The 21,749-nt window shown below is 36.2% G+C and overlaps 3 protein-coding genes across 5 annotated transcripts; 2 read left to right on the top strand and 1 right to left on the bottom strand.

Annotated features, from left to right (window-relative positions):
- The first annotated feature begins 934 nt into the window (after positions 1 to 934).
- Positions 935 to 5,841, top strand: LOC306901960 (cell adhesion molecule CEACAM6-like). The gene is made up of 9 exons (XM_079470196.1): positions 935 to 1,179; positions 1,288 to 1,620; positions 2,812 to 3,087; positions 3,184 to 3,441; positions 3,802 to 3,943; positions 4,042 to 4,079; positions 4,327 to 4,349; positions 5,201 to 5,353; positions 5,528 to 5,841. Exons 1-9 carry the CDS (start codon positions 1,131 to 1,133, stop codon positions 5,594 to 5,596), a joined length of 1,341 nt encoding a protein of 446 aa, XP_079326322.1. The 5' UTR covers positions 935 to 1,130; the 3' UTR covers positions 5,597 to 5,841.
- A 4,128-nt stretch (positions 5,842 to 9,969) lies between these two features.
- On the top strand, positions 9,970 to 20,238 carry ceacam1 (CEA cell adhesion molecule 1). The gene is made up of 15 exons (XM_079470278.1): positions 9,970 to 10,226; positions 12,576 to 12,878; positions 12,993 to 13,271; positions 13,413 to 13,676; positions 13,763 to 14,038; positions 14,196 to 14,447; positions 14,592 to 14,867; positions 15,482 to 15,733; positions 15,846 to 16,121; positions 16,272 to 16,523; positions 16,616 to 16,891; positions 16,990 to 17,241; positions 17,654 to 17,920; positions 18,111 to 18,347; positions 18,473 to 20,238. The coding sequence occupies exons 1-15, from the start codon at positions 10,181 to 10,183 to the stop codon at positions 18,559 to 18,561; spliced, it is 3,597 nt and encodes a 1,198-aa protein (XP_079326404.1). The 5' UTR covers positions 9,970 to 10,180; the 3' UTR covers positions 18,562 to 20,238.
- Positions 18,986 to 21,588, bottom strand: LOC306902016 (uncharacterized protein). Of its 3 annotated transcripts, none has more exons than XM_079470279.1 (4): positions 21,052 to 21,588; positions 19,885 to 19,977; positions 19,641 to 19,694; positions 18,986 to 19,495 (listed from the first exon to the last, which is right to left on the bottom strand). In XM_079470279.1, exons 1-4 carry the CDS (start codon positions 21,125 to 21,127, stop codon positions 19,365 to 19,367), a joined length of 354 nt encoding a protein of 117 aa, XP_079326405.1. In that variant the 5' UTR covers positions 21,128 to 21,588; the 3' UTR covers positions 18,986 to 19,364. The 3 variants fall into 3 exon arrangements, with proteins under 3 accessions (XP_079326405.1, XP_079326406.1, XP_079326407.1); XM_079470280.1 differs by lacking the exon at positions 21,052 to 21,588 and adding an exon at positions 20,465 to 20,714; XM_079470281.1 differs by lacking the exon at positions 21,052 to 21,588 and adding an exon at positions 20,465 to 20,720 and having other exon boundaries at positions 19,145 to 19,495; positions 19,927 to 19,977.
- Between the last annotated feature and the right edge of the window lie 161 nt (positions 21,589 to 21,749).

A 21,749-nucleotide genomic window follows, 5' to 3' on the forward strand; every position in this document is an offset into this window, starting at 1 on the left:
GACAAAAGCCACATGGCACCGGGAACAGAGGGAGATTCAAATTCTACCAAAGAATGGCACTTTCTGTCCTCTCGAAAACATGTTTTCGCGCCCAAAATCAGCTCACTTCATTGAATCGCCCTCATATGAGGGGCGTGACCCCCTCAGGGTTAAAACATCTGGACAGGGAAGAAAAGGAGCTTGTTCGTGTTCCTTCATCTCACGAGACCTGTCTCTTCCCTGGAGTCAGCCAATCCGGTTCTCAGGAAGAATCCAATGGACTCACCCGCTTGCTTTACACTCATCAGGCCTCTGAAACCTTCTTCATCGCGCACCAGAACTTGTTCAGAACACCCAAAAAGCCAATGCAAATATCTGATCTATTTCTAAAAAGCTGCGTTTAAGCTTTGCCCTTTTAAATAAGGAGATTGTCCTTGATGGTTTATGCAGATGTGAATAGCTGATGTAATACTGCCACTCTTTACTTTGTCTTTCTCTTTCATTCTTTACTGGCCTTTACGTTTCATGTGTGTTTGCTTCGTGTGTATTTTTTGTTAGTTAGTTGGTTTGTTTCCCCTTCTACGTAGTCAATAAACCTGCATTAGCATTTCATGGGTGAATTGTTTCTGTGCTTATTGATCACATTTTAACGTCACTTTAAACTTGATTTTGTTACGAAGTCTGATGTGGTAGGTACTGTACTACAGTAAGAGTATTGTTTTCCAAGGCCAGGAATGTGATACTTCTTAGAGTTAATATACGATCTGCTGATCACCCGCTGGACAAGTGTATTTAGTTGTTGCTATTAAAGATTCTGCTGCATCAGATAAAGTGTAAAAGATAGGTAAAGTTAACCACCGTTAATCATACATATCTTACCGGGGTTTTCTTATGCCTGGCCCACTCCAGTTGGTCGTCTTTGGTTTTTATGATATATCTCTGGTACCCAATGACCAGACAAGTGACAATTGTTTACCCTGATGTACTGGACTAAAAGAGAAAAATATTACAGATCATTTTCTTGGATGTTCAGCTCTAGGTGGCACAAGCTATATCTTCGTTTTACAACCAGAGTTTATCATTAACTAAAAACTGGACGTACATAGGCTAGTACTGACAGTTTGTTACTCCTAACAATTGAGAGCTCATTCATGATGTTTTCTTATGCTTTTTATGGGATCCTTTTGATATTGTGCATTGGTAAGTCTCTCAAGCAATATATAAGTTGTTTATATTTAAATGATTTAACTGCAAAAATGCAAATGTTCCTTTTAGTACACTTGTTCAAAATTGTACTTTATATTTTAGAAATAGGACAATGTATAGGTCAAGGTTTGCAGTTTCCTGACTCATTCAATGGGGCAGTAGGAGGAAGTGTAGAGTTGGCCCTTGACCACCCGCTACCACCCGCTTCTTCAGAGATTTCCTTATTTCTATGGAAGTTTGGAACTGAAATTATACTTCGCTTTACTGCTGGTGTTCTTGAAATACAACCAGCATTTAGAGACAGAGTCACTCTGGACAGCACCACTCTCACTCTGACGCTCATGAACCTGACACTCAATGATAGTGGGATATATACGCTGAATGTAGATACTGAAGGACAAAGTTATAGTGGACAAACTTCACTGGTAGTCTATGGTAAGTGTGTTCCTGAAACTACAGTACATGCTAGATACATCATGTGTTGAAAGTATGAGTATATCATAATTCAATGTTATGAGTGTTTTAAAGATTATTAAAATATACACTTAAAAACATATACAGTAGTGGCCAAAATGATGTAGCGGGGTTATGTTTGCACAAAATGAGCTTTAAGTGCACCCTCAGTATAAAATATGAGTGTGTTGTACAAAATGTGTGTGGTAATACTTTTTTCAAACTACAGCATATCAGATAAAGGGGGTTAAATTTAAATAAAAAACAAAAAAGCTTCCTTAAATTAATGTAAACATTTACTGCAGTTTTACTGATATTAATGTTTGTATCCTCTTGTGTAGTAATATTCTGTAGCATAATATTTAATATATAAAAGGTAATATTTTGTATGTCCCTATAACCTTCACACATTTAATTATTCTCAAAGCTGAGCTTCAGTTTATACTCCATGATATTCAACTTCAATCCAACATTTTTAATACACACCAATTCATATATTCGAATTAAAAGCAAATATTTTAATTGTCAGCATTTGGACTTCCCTTCTGGCCGCTACGGCAAATCTGGTTATTTAATGTTAGATTGTACATTAAACACGGTATAATAGCATTAGAACAGTTGAAGGTGTGACAAACAGTAAATAATGTCAGCGTGATATTGAATGAATTGTGTAGGTAAATACCTTTAGTTTGTTTATACGCAGTGAAAATGAAATTGAAAATGGGCCAGCAGTATTGTGCTGTTTGTTGTCTCATGTTTGATGTACAGATTACTGCTGTGAAAGGACAGTTGTATATACTGTAGATTCACAGTAAAATACATTGATTTCGTTGCATTGTATTATAGAACCGCGGTATAGATTACAGGATAAATTGTTGTTGCATTTTTGTTTGCTTATTTATTTATAAAATAAAAGTAAATTGTTAAATTTGTGTTTGCTACCACCATTGTTGAGTGTTGAGACAATTATCCAAGACTGGTTGTTACACACACACAGCTCAGCACAATAACAATAAACTGTAAATGTAAGGATTTCTCTTAACTAGCTTATATCGTAATAATCAGCTGTCAATTCAATAGACATTTGATGCTCAAATGCTGTTTGTTATTTACCAGTGTTTCCCAGAATATCAAACAACAGATTTCTTGTGTTTTTTCCCTCTCACCACACAGACAACGTGTCTGACACCACACTTACTGGTCCAGGAGAATTATTAGTAGAGGGTAAATCAATTGCTAACATTACCTGTGACGGAAACGGCAACATCACCTCTGTGCAGTGGATGAAAGATCATAATCCACTGAATCCCAGCGACAGCGTCATCTTCTCATCTGATAACAGATCGGTTTCCATCGGTCCAATGTTCAGATCTGACAGCGGGGAATACCAGTGTACTTTGAGAAATCTTGTCAGCTTTGAGACTGCAAAACTCAACCTTATCGTCAACTGTGAGTATAAGCAGCTAAACTTCAAGATTTGTGGTCTCACCTGATGAAATATAAACAAAACATAAACATTCCATCTATAAATCCTTTGTTTTATAGATGGACCAGAAAATGTTTTGATTGGTGGTGAGAGTGAAGTGGGTTTAGGGCAGAGGGTGTTATTGTCTTGCTCTGCCACTTCAGTACCTTCTGCTTCATTTACCTGGAAGTTCAATGGAACAGACACCAGTGTTACCACAGATAAATTCACCATAGAAAACACAAACCCCACAAACAGCGGAGACTATATCTGCACAGCCCGGAATCATGTCACAAACATAAAAGTTGACTCTCAAAGCCACCCTTTGGTAGTTAAAGGTAAGAGTTACCTTTTCAGAGATATCTGTCATGTCAAGCAATAATTTTAACTAACTCACAATTGATATTATAGTATTTATATTTTCAAACATTTCTTTGTAATAATAAAAGCATATTATTTTTCTCTTAGTTCCAGCTTGCAGGCTAGAATCTTATCTTTCTTTAGACAACATGCCCTGCTTCTTTATACATGAACCACATTGGCAATACTTTATATAAAAATTAGATAATATCAATGATTAAATGTAATTATTTTTGTAACTGTTTTATTTTGTTGTTATTTATGTTATGCTCTTTATGTTTAGTTTGTACAGTATTGTGTACAATACATGACTCTTATTTCTTGTATTTTTCCTGTAGAAGGTGGTGGTGGAGATAATGGTGGTGGTGATGGAGGAGGAGGGCTGACAACAGGTGCAATAGTTGGGATTGTCATTGGTGTTTTAGTGGCAGTTGCAGGAATTTGTGGTTTGATTGTCTACCTTACAAAAACTAAAAAAATGTGAGTAATTTGACCTGGAATGATTCATGACAATGATCGTGATCTCACTGTAAACTGTTATTTTTGAGTTTTTGTATAATTTTTATTTTACATTTTAGCCAAGTTAGTCTGGGAAAAAACAAACCAACCAACCAAGGTATGATAATTTATTCATAATGCTTACTGTATATGTTATTAGTAAAACAACACACCAGAAATATACTGAAAATAATGGTTGTATTGTTTTCTGACAGTGGAATAGATTTATTAAGCATCATATTTTCACCCAAAATAGAAAGATTAATTTAAAGATTAATAACCACCTTCAAATGCCATTATAGATTAAGATTTCTGTGCATTTGTCTTTTCAACTTCAGCTCAGTTATATTTGTTTCTTTAAACAGAACCACCCAGAAGACAAGAGCCTGTGAGTGACTTTCAATTGTTGTTTTTCCCAACTATTTTTAATTTATATTGTATGGATCCATCATTTTCTGTAAACAGCTAAAAATGATGTCACATTACACATCCCACAACAAGATTAAATGAATCCATTTTTTTATTAGTTAGACCAATATTTTATTCTAATCTGATAGAATTAAAGTGTTTATGGCTTTACAGGGGAACTTTCTTTTTCCCGTTTCAGCCCAAAGATATATGTGGAGATACAAATTAACCAGGCATTAATTAATAAAATCTGTTAAGTAGGGCACAGTATACTGTATTATATGAAGGAATTTACCGTATTCATTTTTTACAGATGTTGTTTTACCTGTATTTTACATTTAGCATTAAATTATGTTTTAGCATTAACGGAAATGTCTGTAAAATAAAGAAAAATGTAGTGGTAATTTTTTTCTGCCAGTACTTTATCCATTTTTATCCATTATTGTTTTTTATAGTGAGTATTTTATCACACAATAAGTTGTAATTGCATGTTAAAGTCAAAACATTTATTTCGAACATCATTTACTCACCCTCTTGTCATTTCAAACCATTATGACTTTCTTTCTTCTGCAAAACAAAAAATATATATTTTGATGAAAGTTGTTAACCATACAGCCCTCGACCCAAGGGACACAAAACCAATGCAAGTGAATGGGGTCTAGTTAACAACATCTTTCAAAATATCTTCTTTTATATTCTGCAGAATAAAGAAAGTCATACAGGTTTGAAATGACAAGAGGGTGAGTAAATGGTGACATGATTTTTATTTTTGGTTGAACTATCCCTTTAAAGCAAAACATCTGCTAGCTGATCAGTATTTTTTCCATGTAGGAGTTGAACTATGCAGAAATCAGTCATGAAATGAAGTCTAGAGGAGAGGGGGTGATTCCAAGGAATATGAATGAATCTAGTACAGATTATGCACAAATAATGCATGGAGCTTCAGCTAAACCACAAGCTCCCCCACTGCCCTATGGAATCCAGGTGAGTAATATGTAAATCAAGCCCTTTAGCAAACACGATAAATGTGCTTTGGCAGCCATAATAGCTTATCGCATCACAACAAAGACTGCTGTCCTTCAGCCTTACGGTGAAATAATAAGGAAGTCTGTTTATTTTATGACATGCTATTTGATGACATGCTTGTCCAATGTCTAGATTCAGGAATCGAAACCCTCCTCCTTACCAGAAGGGGTTACCTATGCACAGGTTGTGAAACGCACTTGACGCGCCTTCCCAACAGTGTCCTGCACATTGCACATTTTTAATTTTGTGATTTTTTAAACAAATATTTTGTTGTTGTGTAAGTGAGATATAACATTTTAAGTGTGCTATATGTTTGAATGCTATTACCTGCCAGGCTGTATAAAATCTTCAAATTTGAAGAAAAATGTTAAAGAGACTGCAAACTTGCTGTATATATTATAAAAATATATTTTCGTCATATTAAAAACTGTGTTCTCAATGTTTAACCAGTGCCGTTTTATTATTACTTGTGTATCATTTGTAAATAGAATTTTAAAGCATGCAACTAAGAAATACACATTGTGGTGACAACAGAAGAAAGAGATTCAGAGCCACTGTCTAAAAGGAAAAGAGGAAAAGTTGTATTTCTTTATGAAGACCATGAATGACACGCAATAATACATATCCTAAACAAGTCAGTACAGGTATTAAAATGCAAAAAGTAGCTTTCTATAGGACTGAAATGCATTTACATTTACGCATTTTTCAGACGCTTTTATCCAAAGCGACTTACATTGCATTATCCAATACATTTCTTTCCAAGTATGTGCGATCCCCTGCATGGGATCGAACCCACAACCTTTGTGATGTTAACGCCATGCTCTTACCACTGAACTTTTTTTCACAAGTATACCTGACTTCATAGAGTTTTACAATGTGTTGTGATCATGGCAAATGATCATTGACACCATCCAAAGTTTAGATCATAATACACCAAACCATTTATTTTAAAATGACATCTCTTCCTCATTGTTTTGTGTTCATGATTAAAAGAATATAAAACCACATTGTAGGTAATAAAGAGCAGAGGTTGCATTCACGAATATCTTGACCTTTACATTACCTAATCATAAAAATAACTACACTCTTTTCATTTATAATATGAAGACCAGTAGTTCTCGAACGTTTTTGCTGTAAGGCCCCCTTTGTGTAGAATGCTTCGCTTTGCTCTCCCCCCAAAAAAATATTCTGTCATTTTGAACGTTTTAATTATACCAAATGTACCAAAAACTAATTCTATTATACAACGCTAGAACATCAATACTTTTGGTTGATTGTCTTATTGTTCTGATGTTTGATTGCTTAAAATGATACATTTCTATATTTCAAATGTATCTGAATTAAACAGCATTATGACAACTGGCATATACTAAAGTATAGTTTGGCAATGTACTGCTGCCACCTCATGTTCATTTATGATCTGGTAGGGTATGTTGTTATATGTTCTTTGGTCTTTTCCTTTTGTGTTGTTTATAATTTTTCCTGTTTACAGAATAGTTAATAATAAGCTATTTAACTGTATGTTTCCGTTTGAGATATTATAGGTTGTCACAAAATTACATTTGATAGCCTATCCTAATCTGTTTTAAATAAATGTATCACTTTTTGAAGAGTTTGCTTCCAAAATGAGATAACTCCGTAATAAAATCACGTTTGTGAATTCCTATTAATATCAATCAAGCTGCAGTGGGTTTGTTTTGATTTAAGCCATAATAATACAATAAATACAGCTAACTAACACAAGTTATCTCATTTTGGAACCAAACTCTTCATTTGAATGAAACAGTTCAGCCCATCAAAGTGTGATGATCAGTTTAGCCTTGAGAGGGCGCCATTTAATATTAGAAACTTCTGATTTCTCATTGAAGAAACCCTAGTAGTAAGTCAAGTCAAGTCAGCTTTATTTATATAGCGCTTTTTAAAATTTTCATTGTTACAAAGCAGCTGTACAAGAAAACATTGACTATAAGCAAAACATAAAAGGTTATGCAAGTCAAAACACAGCTCAAATATCAGACACAATATAAATTCCTAAATGCAGTGTTATAAAATTATAAAACTATATTTTAAAATTATAAAATTCTAGCCCTGGATATCGCCTTACCTTATTGCCTTTAACACAACTGATGAGAACCCGTCATGCCTATCTAATGATCACCTTATATAATAGGATATACGTACTGTATAGGCCTAGATCGCTTAGCCTTAATAGTTTTGAGTTAGTCGGGGCCTTGCGCACATTATACGCACATGCATGTTCAATTTTCCCAGAGCTGTTTGCGACTTCTAAGGATTAAATAGCGCACAGTAGGCTTTAGTAAACCCACTTGTTTGCTTGTTCAAATGCCCATAATCTGTTTTCAGTGCCGCTGCTAGCCATTTTGGTGCCCTAAGAACCTTGTTCGGCCGTTTTGTTTTTTACATATACATGGCTAAAATGTGCCTGCCTAATAATTTTTCAATAGCCTAATGGAATAATATTAGATTTAAAAAAATATATTTTTCATTAGGCTATTTTTAGTGCCCCCTCAGCACTTGGTGCCCTACGCACAGCGCGTGATGCGCGTGGTGGGAGCGGCGGTGCTTTTTTTATGTTTAACGTTAACTTTACACGCGTACAGCTTTTTTATTTTTCCTCGAACTGTGTCAAAAGACAGTGGTCAAACGCATCATCAGGTGTGTGCAGTGAGGAGTTTATACTGTCTTTTGGTTACTAAAAACACGGTGCTGCTTATACATAAATAAAAGAGTGTATGTGCGTACCGGAAATTATTGTTTTCCCTTCTGTCCCAGCTTGAGAGAGACTAACATGCAATTTACGGATTCACTATTGTGCTGCATTAATCTGAAGTCACTAACATGTTATAGACTCTTTCTCATGGAAGGCTTACGAGAAGGATGTACTCCTGTCACCATTTTCTGCGCACACTGTGTATTCAAATTAAAATCTGTGGATTAAAATTACTTGCTGATGTTTCTTAATTGATTTTTATTTAAAGATGGTCAAACCTTGGATGTCCAAATAGGCCTATGCTGTTTTTCGAGAAATGGGAGAAACATTTGATATCTGTAAAACTCAGTGACAAAAATGTGATTTGTTAACAGCTATAATTTGTCACAGTTTTGCTGTTAGATGTTTTTGAGTGTTTTTTTCAGACAGGTCTCAAATCCAGTTTACCTAGTCTTATCCACATCTCTGCTGTTGATTAATATAGACTTGGACTGTAGACCTACAGTAGCTGTGATTTCAGCATGCCCCGCTTTACATGCTGGGTGATGGGGGTTCATCGTAAACCACTTTTTAGTATTACATCACTGTTCTGAGCACGGTTTCCATTGTGTTGCACACAGCGACTGCTTTGAATACTCAATATCTGGTGCTCTTTTTAAAAAGTTTTATAAAAGGCATATACGCAAGCACACATAAAAGAGAACCTGAGACAAAACAGTAGACGAGTTTACCCAAGGTGTGTGCAGGAGTGGTGGCAGATTATGACAAATAGAGATAAAGAATGTCAGATGGTTTCGATGGAGGGAAAAAAGGGAGAAGGGGTATGTGCCCAGTGTTTTGCACAATGGCACTGCACAGCTGTTCAAACAGACTCTCTATAGTTCCACATTTAACATGATACTGTAGCAATATCAAACAGACAGATATTGTATATGAGACCACACTTCCCTTCTGCAGTCCATTCATCAAACTATTATTTTGCAATGACAGTAGCCTATAGCTTGATGATTTGAATATGTTAAAAGCATTTTTCTTATTTCTGATCATATTTTTGGTTTACTGGTTTACACTTAGCAAATTTAAATATCAAATTCAAGGCAAATGAAGCGATTAACCAAATCATCGAATCCTGTTGAGATATTGTTTTAGCTTCATGTTGTAATTGTCCCAGAATATGTTGATGTTTTATGTAAACTGTAAATAAATGATAGACAGAATCATTACATTAAGGTAATATATCTGACATCAGTACATTCTCACCATAAATAGTACACGTTTCACAAGTCCATGCATTTCTTGGAAATCAAACCTCTCACTCTGTATTTCTCAGTTGAGAAACACTACCACATGCAAAAGAAACAAACTAGATTTATTACTACTACTGTGTGCCAATTATTTATCTTTGCGTAAGTGCCGTCAGCAATAAGAGCGACAGTACAGTGACGCAAACAGAGGAGAGTATTTCTTCATACATTGTTTAAATAATCACAAAACAAATTCCTATATCCCACCAAAAGGGTGTTAAATGTAAAGTGTACTTAGTTATGAGAAATGTTTTATGTTTCTGTAACTACATATAGACATTACTGTGGAAACTTACACTAAGTGTATCAGGACCTTGGGAGATGCTGAGAGCAGGTGTAAATAAAAAACATTGAACTGTAATCGGAATCATGAGTTGCTGGCATCAATTTAATGTTGACAGTCCACAATTTTTACTAAACACAAATGATTTCCTTCCACCCAAGGAACTATTCAAATTCGTATGGCTTGACCTTCCATTTGTGAAGCACATCAGCTGGGTACCAGCAGCTTGGTTCCATGTTAAGGTTAACCACAACGAACACACCCTTGTCTCAGTGTTTGTGTGTGTCATGGTAAAAAGAGGTGTACCTTTTTTGACGCATTGTTCTTTGAAAGCCCAGTCATTGATGTAGCAAGGTAAATACCAGGAATATGGTAGTGACCATATAAATAGTTTTCCGTTTGTTTTCACGCTGTAAGAAGGTCATTTGTCAGCGGTGAGGTGAAGACTTCTTGTTTGGATTTCCAAAATGGGATTTAAATTACTCGCCATCTTCCTCTTGATTTTTCCAGAAGGTAAATGTTTTCGCGATTTGTTCTCAATTTTAATTTCATTTTAAATCATTTTAAACAACCATATAGAAACGAGAACTTTTGTTACTGTGATCATCAGGATGATTTTTGCAAACAATTACATATCGCCGCTGTCCTTCTAAAGGAGAGCAGTGATATGAATCTTATATATAAAGTATTATTATTATTATTGTTGTTTTTTGAAGGCTTAACCTAATCAATCTAGATTTCACTTTGTGCTTTAAAAGGTTTATGAAATCACAAATACACATACAGTATCGTACATGTACTGTATTTTGTGGGTACAGATACATACTAAACTACGTTGTATAGTGCTTCAAGTTGGATTTCAATCATATAGCCTACTTCTAAAAACGGAGATGCCTATAAAGGCTTTTGCAGCAATATTGTGTAATACTCCACATATGCATATGAATTAAAAAATTCAAAATTTAATTTGATATTGCTATATACTATTGTTATTGTAAAATGATTGGGCCACAATAATGGCGTAGTGAAAATCAGATACTATGACATAATGACGTTGGGAAAACACATTTGTTGCGTGGGAGATTGTTAAAAGAACTATCTTTTTTTATTTTTTATAGTCAACAAAACCTACTCAACTAAGACATCACATTCATTAAAATTACCTACAGTAGCATGAACCAAAAATAAGCTGAATATTTTTACAGCGTAAGGTTATCCTTAATGTTGGATAATGCCACTTGTTTAGTGTTTGTTCATGAAGTCATTGTAGATTATAACTAATGTTTTTACACAGCAATCTGGAATACTTGATTCTCCAACGTTGGGTCAAAAAGGGACAAATTCAACTGTTGGGTTATAAATCATCCCAGCAAATGATCAAACGGGTTGTTTAAGCCAAGGTATAAATTGAAGACCTTGGAATCTCGCGACTACACTCTAAAACATGTTGTCTTATTTTCAACCATTGTTTTAAAAAGGGACAAACCCATTCACATGGTTGAAAATGACCCAGCATCTTTTGGAGTGTAGTCGCAAGATTCCAAGGTCTTTTATTACCAGATAACAACTTCTCAAAACTAATAATACATGGTATTGTGAGTCATTTTGACCGGTACAGTTTAATATCACACATAAATTCAATTAAAATATGCCTCGTTTATAACATACATGATTATGTTTACAAATGATAAATCCAAATTTTATGTTCATCTCTTTGTGACTTGCCTTTAACTGAAAGAAAACAGGGTGTCCTCTGGAAAATAAAACAAATGAGATTTTTAAATCAATATTTCATATCTAATAATTTACTTATGAGGCAAGCAGCTGTGTAATAAGTGTGATGATGTACAGGCAGCCAGTTGCTATCGCAAAATAAACCCATTTGCGACGGGTCCTGATCACCCTCTCGAGTTTGATTCTGCAATAACAACTGGCTGCCTGTATATTTTCCCTTATTCAATGGATAAAACTTACAGTAAATATTTTTGTTATTTGAATGAATAAGTTAGAACTTATGTTGGCACGAATACGTTGGGAAGGTATCATGGATGTTACAGGTGCGCCATTGAGACACACCCTGTTTATCAGCCATTTGATAATTTCAACCATAACCACATATTTGTGATTTGAGGACAAGCATTGACTTCACCAGCTGCTGATGGAGACAGGCTGAAGAGGTGGTTTTCACTGGCTAAAAGGGTTAATAACATCTGTTTTTAAGACAGTGTACACCTGTTCTTATGTCTGAACAGTCAAAAGGCACTAGTAATAATTTACAGTAGCTGTCAGTTAAAATTTGTAGTGCCACTTAGACACTATTATCGCTTACAGAAGCCTACATTTAGTGTCGAAGGCACACAAATTACATTAAATGTGACTGACAACAGCAAAATTGACAATGTTTATTTACAGGGTGTTTTACGAAATAAATGAAATATTAACTTTATGCTGTTTATATGTATGACTCAGTTCTCCCTTATCTAATCACACTGATCATGAACACTATGTACGGTACCCTTAAATTTGACAACACATTACTTTGCTTAAATTGTAAAATAAAATGTACATTTATGATTGAAATTAAATACAAATTTGTAGTCGAATCTATTTTGTTATGATCAGCCTTTGATGTGTCACCATTTGTTATTATTAAAGAGTTTACTGTGTGTGATCCTGTTGTGAGTGTTATCAATAAAACATATAATTCAGTACACTGTATACAAACACATACCCACTCAAAACCAAAGGAATCTGGATCTAACTAGCCTGCATGATTTATGACAGTGTAATTTTACATTTTTAGATATATACAATTTAGTTTTTCAGCAAATGTTTACATTGATATTGCCTTTCCTTTTCTAGGTCTTACTGCACTAACCCTGCATCCATCAGCAAACCCTGTACCTGTGGGCACCAAAGTCACAATCAGTGTAAACAATATCTCAAGCATTTCATTTGGTACCTGGTTGTTTGGACCGAGTGTATTGTTCATTTGGACATCAGCAGTGACCTACAATGGCAGTGCCTACACGACTGGAATCTCATTTAACAGTACTTCATATACACTCACCCTATCCAACGTAAATCTGAACAGTTCTGGTCTGTATGCATTGGAGTCCATGGGAAGCAATCAGGGCAGAGGACAGGTGATTTTAGATGTTCAGGGTGAGTAGTCCATTTGATCATGTATTAACACCTATTATCACATGCTCTTTTAAGTTAAAAACAATGTCGAAAAAAACATAACCATTTATGTTTAGTCCTTCTGTTTACTTGCAGAACCTGTAAGTGGCGTGTCTGCCAACGTAAGCAAGACAAACCTGGTGGAGTTTAACGAAAGTGTGACGTTCACATGCTCTGGCAGTGGAACGCCGATGTGGATTTCATGGCAGAACAGCAGTTCTCTGGTCACAGCATCGGAAAGAATTACTCTCAGTAACGACAGAAAAGTTTTCACCATTAATCCTGTCACGCGGTATGACCAAGGACCATTCAGTTGTATTGTGGCAAACAACATCAGTCGGGTGGAGAGTGCACAAATTAACCTTAATATAAGCTGTGAGTATATGACATCATGAAAACTCTTGCCTACTTGTATGTGTTAAACACTTGATTTTTCAACGTACTGTAGGATATGATCCCTTTAAGGGGTGTGGCGAGCTGATTTGAATTCATGACTGAATTGTTTTATTTGTTTAGATGGGCCCAGTAACCTGATATTGACAGTCTCACCACAGAGTATAGCATATGCGTCTGGCTCTGTAATATCTCTGTCATGCTCAGTCGACTCCAAGCCTACAGCTTCTATTTCCTGGACACACAATGATGTTCCTCTAAATTATGTTGGATCAAATCTCGTACTCACTAACACTACTCGGAACAAAACAGGACAATATGCTTGCATTGCCCGTAATGCAGCGACACTCAGATATGCTACTGAGACAAAAAGCATTCGCATACTTGGTGAGCGGACACTCATAGTGTAGTTTTCTGTATTTGCTCTTGTGACCCTTTGTATCTAAATAAAATTATCCCCTTTGTTGATTTAGATCCAATAACAGAGGTGACGGTGAATCCTCAAGCAGGCTACCCAATAGAAAGCATGTCCTTTAGTCTAACCTGTAATATTGTGGGCTCAATGGGCTCCATTCAGTGGATGAAGAATAACACGTACCTGGTTGGCGACAGCAGGATTACTTTTTTGAATCAAAACTCAACCCTAAATTTGACCCAACTCAATATCAATGATAATGGACAATACAAGTGTGTAGCCAGCAATGATGTCAGCAACATGAACAGCCCACCCTACAACCTCATGGTCAACTGTAAGTAACACAATGTAACACAGATATCTACATATGGATGCAATGAAATGTTCGAATCAAATGTGATTTTTCATCACTTTTGATTCTTATTCTGTGATCACAAAATATTATTGCAGCAGGATCCTGAGGCTTTAAAAGTTCTTTAATCTGTTCTTAGATGGCCCAAGAAATGTAGTGATAGCTGGCCCAAGTGTAACTGGAGTAGGATCCAGCGTGACCTTGAACTGTTCTGCTGACTCTTATCCTCAAAGTCACTACAGCTGGTATTTCAACGGCTCAAGAGTATGGGACAGATCAGTGTACATAACTGGAGCTCTATCGGTCAACAATAGAGGACAATACACCTGCTCGGCCATGAATAACATCACAAGTCAAACCAGCAACGCTTCAATGGAATTAACTGTAATTGGTGAGTTATTTATACAGTAAGTGAACCAATTAACAGAACAACAGCATATGCGGAAATAACCATGAGTTAGCCTATACAATAAAGATGGTTGTACCATTTGGTCAGCTTAGCTCTCATGTCACTCTTTTTCTGTGTGAAACTTAGTTCCTGTCAGTGCCATTACGGTGAATGTCAACAATCAGCAACCGGTCTTCAATCAGTCATTTACAATAAGCTGCAATGTTGTTGGAGATTTTCACTCTATTCATTGGATAAAGAATGGTGGGCGCTTGCTCCCCAACAACAGAAACACATTCTCCATTAACAACTCAACTGTGACGATCAACCAACTCGCTCTCAATGATAGTGGACTTTACCAGTGTGCTGCTTGGAACCCTGTCAACAACATGACCAGTGTGGCCTACAACCTTACAGTCAACTGTGAGTAACAAAACTTACTTAAAATTGTAGTAGACCTAAAAACAAAAATGCTGTCTCGAATTTCCGGACGTTGTTGGGTTCTGACAAAGACAACAGATGAGCCAATTCTATAAATATAAATTGGGCGGGAGTGCAACACTCAAAATGGCCAATCTAGTAGTCCCACCTTCCAGTAAAAAAAGCCAATTGATAAAGAATGACGATTATCTGGGGAGGGGCTCAGCCTGTGCACATGCACAGCAAGTCAAAAGAGGGTGTTTTTAGCGCAATTCGAGCTTTAGAAACAAAAGTTTAGGTACAGTTCATGTCAGGTTTAATTGTTGGCCTACAATATGAGGTTCATAATCTAATTTTATCATGTAGTTTTAGAGAAATCTGTCCTCACCCTTGAAGTAGCTATGTAGCCTTAAATACAGTAGGACTATAGTCCTGTGTGACTGAAATAGCGAAGGAGGCGTTTCAAACATGGCTGCTGAGTGGCATTACCTTCCTAAAGGGACTGTGGTTCTGCTTACGACAGAATCTTGGTTTTAATGTTTTAATAAATTGACAAATAGCACATCCTTAAATGACCCCAGAGTAGAGAGTAACCTGTGCTTTATCTGTGTTTTCAGATGGTCCATGGAACACAGCCATCTCTGGTCCTACTGTAGGAGCTGTCGGGTCCAACGTGACATACAGCTGCTCAGCAAACTCTCAGCCTCCCAGTCAATACAGCTGGTTCTTCAATGGCTCAAAGATGTCAGATAGTTGGGTTTACGTGATCAGCAATCTAACAATGAACAACAGGGGAAAGTATACCTGCATGGCCTACAATAACATCACAAGGACCAGCAGCAATGCTACAGTGGATTTAACCCTATTTAGTGAGTTTTTACGTTAAAAGAACAAAAAACAGTTCACATAAAGTATACATCTCTTTCATAGTTTGTTTTCAGTTGAAAATTTCTTAAATGATGTCCTCTGTTTGAATTTCAGATCCAATAAGCTCCGTTACATTAAGCGTCCCCAATCAGCAACCGGTCTTCAATCAGTCATTCACACTAACCTGCAATGTCAATGGAGATGTTTCCTCTATTAAGTGGATGAAGAATAGCATGCTTATGCTACCCAACAACAGAACCACACTCTCCAATAACAACTCAACTTGGATGATTAACGCACTCGCTCTTAGTGATGTTGGACAATATCAGTGTGCAGCTCATAACCCTGTCAGCAACATGACCAGCGTGGCCTACAACCTTACGGTTAACTGTGAGCAACAAAGCTTTAAAGCTGAGGCTTGTAGATATGTAGACATTAAGTCTTTGTAAAACTTTCAAAAAGTTTAAATTGAGTTGAAAAGTGACAAGGCTTTAAATGACCCAGTTCAGAGAGTGACCTGTGCTTTATCCGTGTTTTCAGATGGCCCATGGAACACGATAATCTCTGGTCCTACTGTAGGAGCTGTAGGGTCCAGCGTGACCTACAGCTGCTCAGCAAACTCTCAGCCTCCCAGTCAATACAGCTGGTTCTTCGGTGGCTTAAAGATGTCAGATAGTTCGGTTTATGTGATTAATGGTCTTGCAATGAACAACGGAGGACAGTACACCTGCATGGCCTACAATAACATCACAAGGATCAGCACCAATGCCACAGTGGATTTATCCATATTTTGTGAGTCTATACATGAAAGGGCTTTCACAAAATATAAATCTCTTTGATCGTTTGTCCTAATCTTTAAATAATGCTGTCTGTTTTAATTTCAGATATAATCAGTGCTGTTACAGTGAACATAAACAATACGCAACCGATCTACAATCAGCCATTAATATTAACCTGCAATGTCAGTGTAGTTGGTACCTCCATTCAGTGGATGAAGAATGGCATGAACATGCTACCCGACAACAGAACCACACTCTCCAATAACAACTCAACCTTGAGGATTAACACACTCGCTCTCAGTGATGAAGGACAATACCAGTGTGCGGCTTATAACCCTGTCAGCAACATGACCAGCATGGCCAACAACCTATTGATCAACTGTATGTATCAATGAAACATATTCACTTTGATTGGTTTTCTGTTAGTAACTCTTTTTTAGAAAAGTACTATATGAAAACATAAACAAACTTGATTTCAGATGGTCCATGGAACACATCCATCACGGGTCCAACCATGGCAGAGACGAGGACCAACGTGACCTTCAGATGTTCTGCTTCCTCTCGTCCTGAAAGTCAATACACTTGGTTCTTCAACGGCTCATGTGTGGCAAACACCTCAGTCTATGTGATAGAAACTGTCACACTAAACAATACAGGACGGTACACTTGCAGTGCCTTCAATAGCATCACAGGCATCAGAAACAATGCCACATTGGACTTTACTGTATACGGTGAGCTGTAATTCAAAGCATCTACGTCTGTTTGGGTTATTTCTTGTATCCACTTCAATTGTTTAAAATGTTTAACCTTGTTTAGGTTTGTAACTTAGAAGTCATCCAACAAAGCCAAAGTTTGGAAACATGTTTAATATACCCTTAATAGTCAATACTTACTGGTCCTATTCACTCTGAATTCAGACTTTTCTTTTCCAGTGTCCAGTGTATGAAATTTAACGGCATCTAGCGGTGATGTTGCTCCCTTTCCAAGCACTACGGTGGCTGACAAAGGACTAAGATGTCATCATGTTTTCGCTTCTTTGCCCTGATTAATATTTACGAAACGCATTGTGTAGAGCAGTTTGTCCGTTTAGGGCTATTGATGAGTTGATACACAATATTTACTGGGTAATATCTGTGTCTTCAGAGGGCATCTCCGCTGTGCACGTAAGCTCCATTCCAAGCATCCCAGAGGTTGGCAAAAACCTGCAGCTCATGTGTCACGTGACTGGACCCTACAACACCATCCACTGGCTGAGAAACAACGAGACTCTGCCAATGAACTTAATCACGAACAATAATACTACGTTGGACTTCATACCCCTGCAGAGTAGTAACAATGGAAATTACCAGTGTGTCGCAACGAATGTGTTCAGAGGTCATATGAGTCGACCATACCAACTTGTGGCCAACTGTGAGCATCATTCTTACTTCTTATTAAATCTCTTAAGTATTCTTTAAATTTGATATCTTGCAAAAACATTGAAAACAATGAATTTATAAATTGAAACACCACCCCAACCTGTTCAATTATAAGTTTACACAACTAGCTTGAGGTAAATTCAAAGTACCCCTAAGACTTTCTCTTTCTCTTTATTGAACAGTTGGACCGTTAAATGTGCAGATCTTAGTAAAGCCAGGGTATTCAACAACCCTCACGTGTAAAGCCGAATCTCAACCACCGGCTATGTATCAGTGGATCGTTGATCACAACAAAACCGTAGTGGCAAATCAAGCCACTATAGAAGTTGCCATTCAGGATATCCTGGGCTATAACTTTACCTGTGTGGCCAGAAACCCCTTGACCAATATGACAGTCTACACCAGCCACTTCATCAGTGGTGAGCGTTATCCCAACTGACACGAAGCAATTAAGATGCTACATTTATTTTAGCTTTATATTTGCTTTCGTTGTTTTGTTCTGTTTTCAAGATTGTAATAACAGGTTTTCTCTGTTTTTCCGCAGACTCTAATGCGGGTACCAGTGTCCATTCGGGAGTCATGCTGACCACTCTCATTGTGCTCCTGCTGGCTGTGGTGAATGAATGGATGTAATGCTGACATAACATTAGGCTTGTAAGAGGACTGACTGTCCAAATAAGGCTTATGGGTAAATGCAAAGAAAAACAAACAGGTCACAGTATATAGGCGAAATTTTCTGAATGTATCTTAATTCAGTTGAGCACTTTAGTACATTATTTAGAAAAAAATTGGGCATTTATTGATTATAATTGGTTTGGGGAGTTTTGCTAGCACCATACTACATTATTTGCCTATGAATTAACAATGAGTACATCTGTGCTGTATTTATTAGTATCACTAATTTAAATCTAATTTAATTTAAAAATCACTTATTTTTATTTTTGTGTTATGCTATTAGATCTACGATTGCAATATCAACTTGGGTGAAATATACATAAGCTATAATATTTACAGTACATTGCTAGTTCTGAGTTTTAAACATAATGATATTCTTATGGACAGGCGAGCAAGTTACTTTATGAATTGTTTTACAAATGTTCCATATAAACATTAAGACTGTAATATGTTTGATAATCATACAATCTAATGAGATTACTTCCAAAAACAAATGTAATTATAATTATTTAAAGATTTAATCATTTAAAGATCAAAATGTGAAATGTGTTATTTCCTTTATTAAACAAAGTAATGCCAGTTATACAACATATATTTTTTCTTTCTTATTACTAGGACGCTGTTTTATTGGTAAATACACTTGAAGATATGAGTTTAAAATGTTAGAATAATTTTAATACTACATACAAAAGACTTTGTACTGTCTACACCACTAGTTTTTAATATTGTGTAAAAGGGGCCACAGTTAAAAAGCAATATGGTTAAATTGGAGTACTAATTACTTTTTTGCCTTTCGGCTCCTTCCCATTTCCTCTGGAAAACAGCTGTTGACATTTTCTCTTCTGTGTCCTTTTCTTTTTGCATGAAGGATGCAGTCCTTTATTGAGGGATGCTGGAAATATGAAATTTAAGACTAATATATGTCTAATATCCAGGAAAGTTATCAATTTAAGCATCATAATTTCAACGTTGACGTGATACTGTATGTTTAAAGTAACAACAGGATGATCTGGGTAAACACAGATGGCGTGACTTACTGTGTCGAGGTGGTGGCACGCAGGGACATTTCTGCTTCTGGTCACTTCTTTCCTCTGTACAGTAGAACAACACATCCATCAGTGACTCAAACACGACTGTCTCGTTTAACAGTAATGCAATGTCAAGACTTGTTAATTCAAAACATTACATGTTGACAGTACAAGCTGAGCTTAAACCTGTATCTTCATAATACTGTTTTCAGACATCTGCATACATGATGATCATTACATGATCATTACATACCAATGCAGTTACATGGCCTGCCCTGTTGCCTGGACGTCTGACCTGTATTCACCGGAGACGTATCTGAATCCCCTGGCTGAGGTTGTGCTGCTCCTATGACAGAGACATGAAATATTGACATTGATCATCTTAATTATTTATGAGATAGACGGACATACATACAGTACTGTAGAGCCTTTGTCATAGTTGAGAAAATGCTAAATTAAACACAAAACTTTGTTATTAGATTTAAGTGATGTAATTTAACAGTAAAACCTGCTAAGGCTGCATTTATTACACAGGTATGTGCTGAAAAGATAAGACTGGTTTGTTCAGTTAATGGTCCGTGTTTGAAAATAAACTATTACAAACTGCAAGAAGGCGATGGCAAGACAAGCAATATTGTTATAGAAATACATGTTTTGGTATCATTATATTTATGATACAGTTTTTAAGTTCTCTTTGGATTACTATAAGTTCTCATACAGTAAATTGTTTCTTTATTTCACACATTATATACTGTTTAATATGTAACCTAACAACGATGCAATGTATAAATATACCCGTATTAATTTGTCACAAATACATAAAGAATAAGTACCTTGACAGTAGACAATCGCAACGACAAAAGCCAGCAGAACCTGAAACTTCATTTCTCTTTCCCTTTGAGTTAAGCTGTGTAAAAGACGGCTTTAAGTCTTAGAAAACACTGTTGCTTCTTAAGAGGACTCTATCAGGCTTTCTATTCAAATCTAGGGTTACACTCTATTTATACAGAAAAGCTCTGATTTCTGGGTCTCAAAAACTATGATTAATTTTGTCCAAACTTGCTGTGTAAAATTGTAGATGGTGGGTGTGAATGAAATGTTGACAACACATCTCATTTACTTGGAACTGCCAAGATCTGTGATGAGGGCTGCATGCAATTTGGGAAAAGAATGCTCTTGTTCTTTTGAATTTCCACGTCTCTGTCGTAATTTCAACTCTACTAACCCTGACAGAAAATCTTTTGTATTCTTAATCATTCAGGTTAATGACGGAGTTCAATTCAAAAGTGATATGGTCCTGTACCAAATACTCCACACTGAAACCTGCATGCTCCTAAAAAGGTTCAGATTTCACAAAACTTAACAAGAAATAAACACTGCCAAACATTAAAGCATTTCATGCGTTTAATGTGGAACCTACCTGTGTATTGATTTAAGTCCACAGAAGAAATGTGATGGATGATCTTGCAGACATCAAGCACACCATGGAAAAACATACTTTGACCGTTAAAAGATATCAATCTTGCATTCAGATCCGTAACCTGAGAAAGTTATGTGAATACATAAGTTACAGCAAGTTATGTAGATGCATTTCCACACTTGCACACCAAAACTTAAGAATTATTTCCTATTCAAACTATAAAGCTGTATTCAAATATGCCATGAACATCAGGGTTTTGAGAAGGCAAACTGGTATAATTTCCTCTAACTTGGGTGACATTTTATTGATACCACACCATTATATTAATGCTTTTCAAAACAGAAAAATAATTAGATAGATTAACTGAAAAATTGTTCAAAGAGGCAAACAAAACGTTAAAAAACGAAAAGCCACAAGGGTTGTCTTAACACTCAAGATCTACAGATAACTTGGAACCTATACAGTAAATCACTCAGGCTCAACTATCATGAGTCATCTGAACTTGAAACTCCTTTGTGTACATCATAACATGTCCCAGCCGAGTGCCAATTTATGATGTTTATCTCCCAAAAGTGCCAGGACTTCTTCAACCGTATTTGTGCAGTGACACATCATCAACGAGTCATATTGCTTAAAAGAACCTGCTGTTCAGTTATTTCTGAATTACACATATTTCACAATATGCTAACTCATAGATT

Source organism: Barbatula barbatula (genome assembly GCF_947034865.1).
Source record: "Barbatula barbatula genome assembly, chromosome: 12".
NCBI classification, from domain to species: domain Eukaryota; kingdom Metazoa; phylum Chordata; class Actinopteri; order Cypriniformes; family Nemacheilidae; genus Barbatula; species Barbatula barbatula.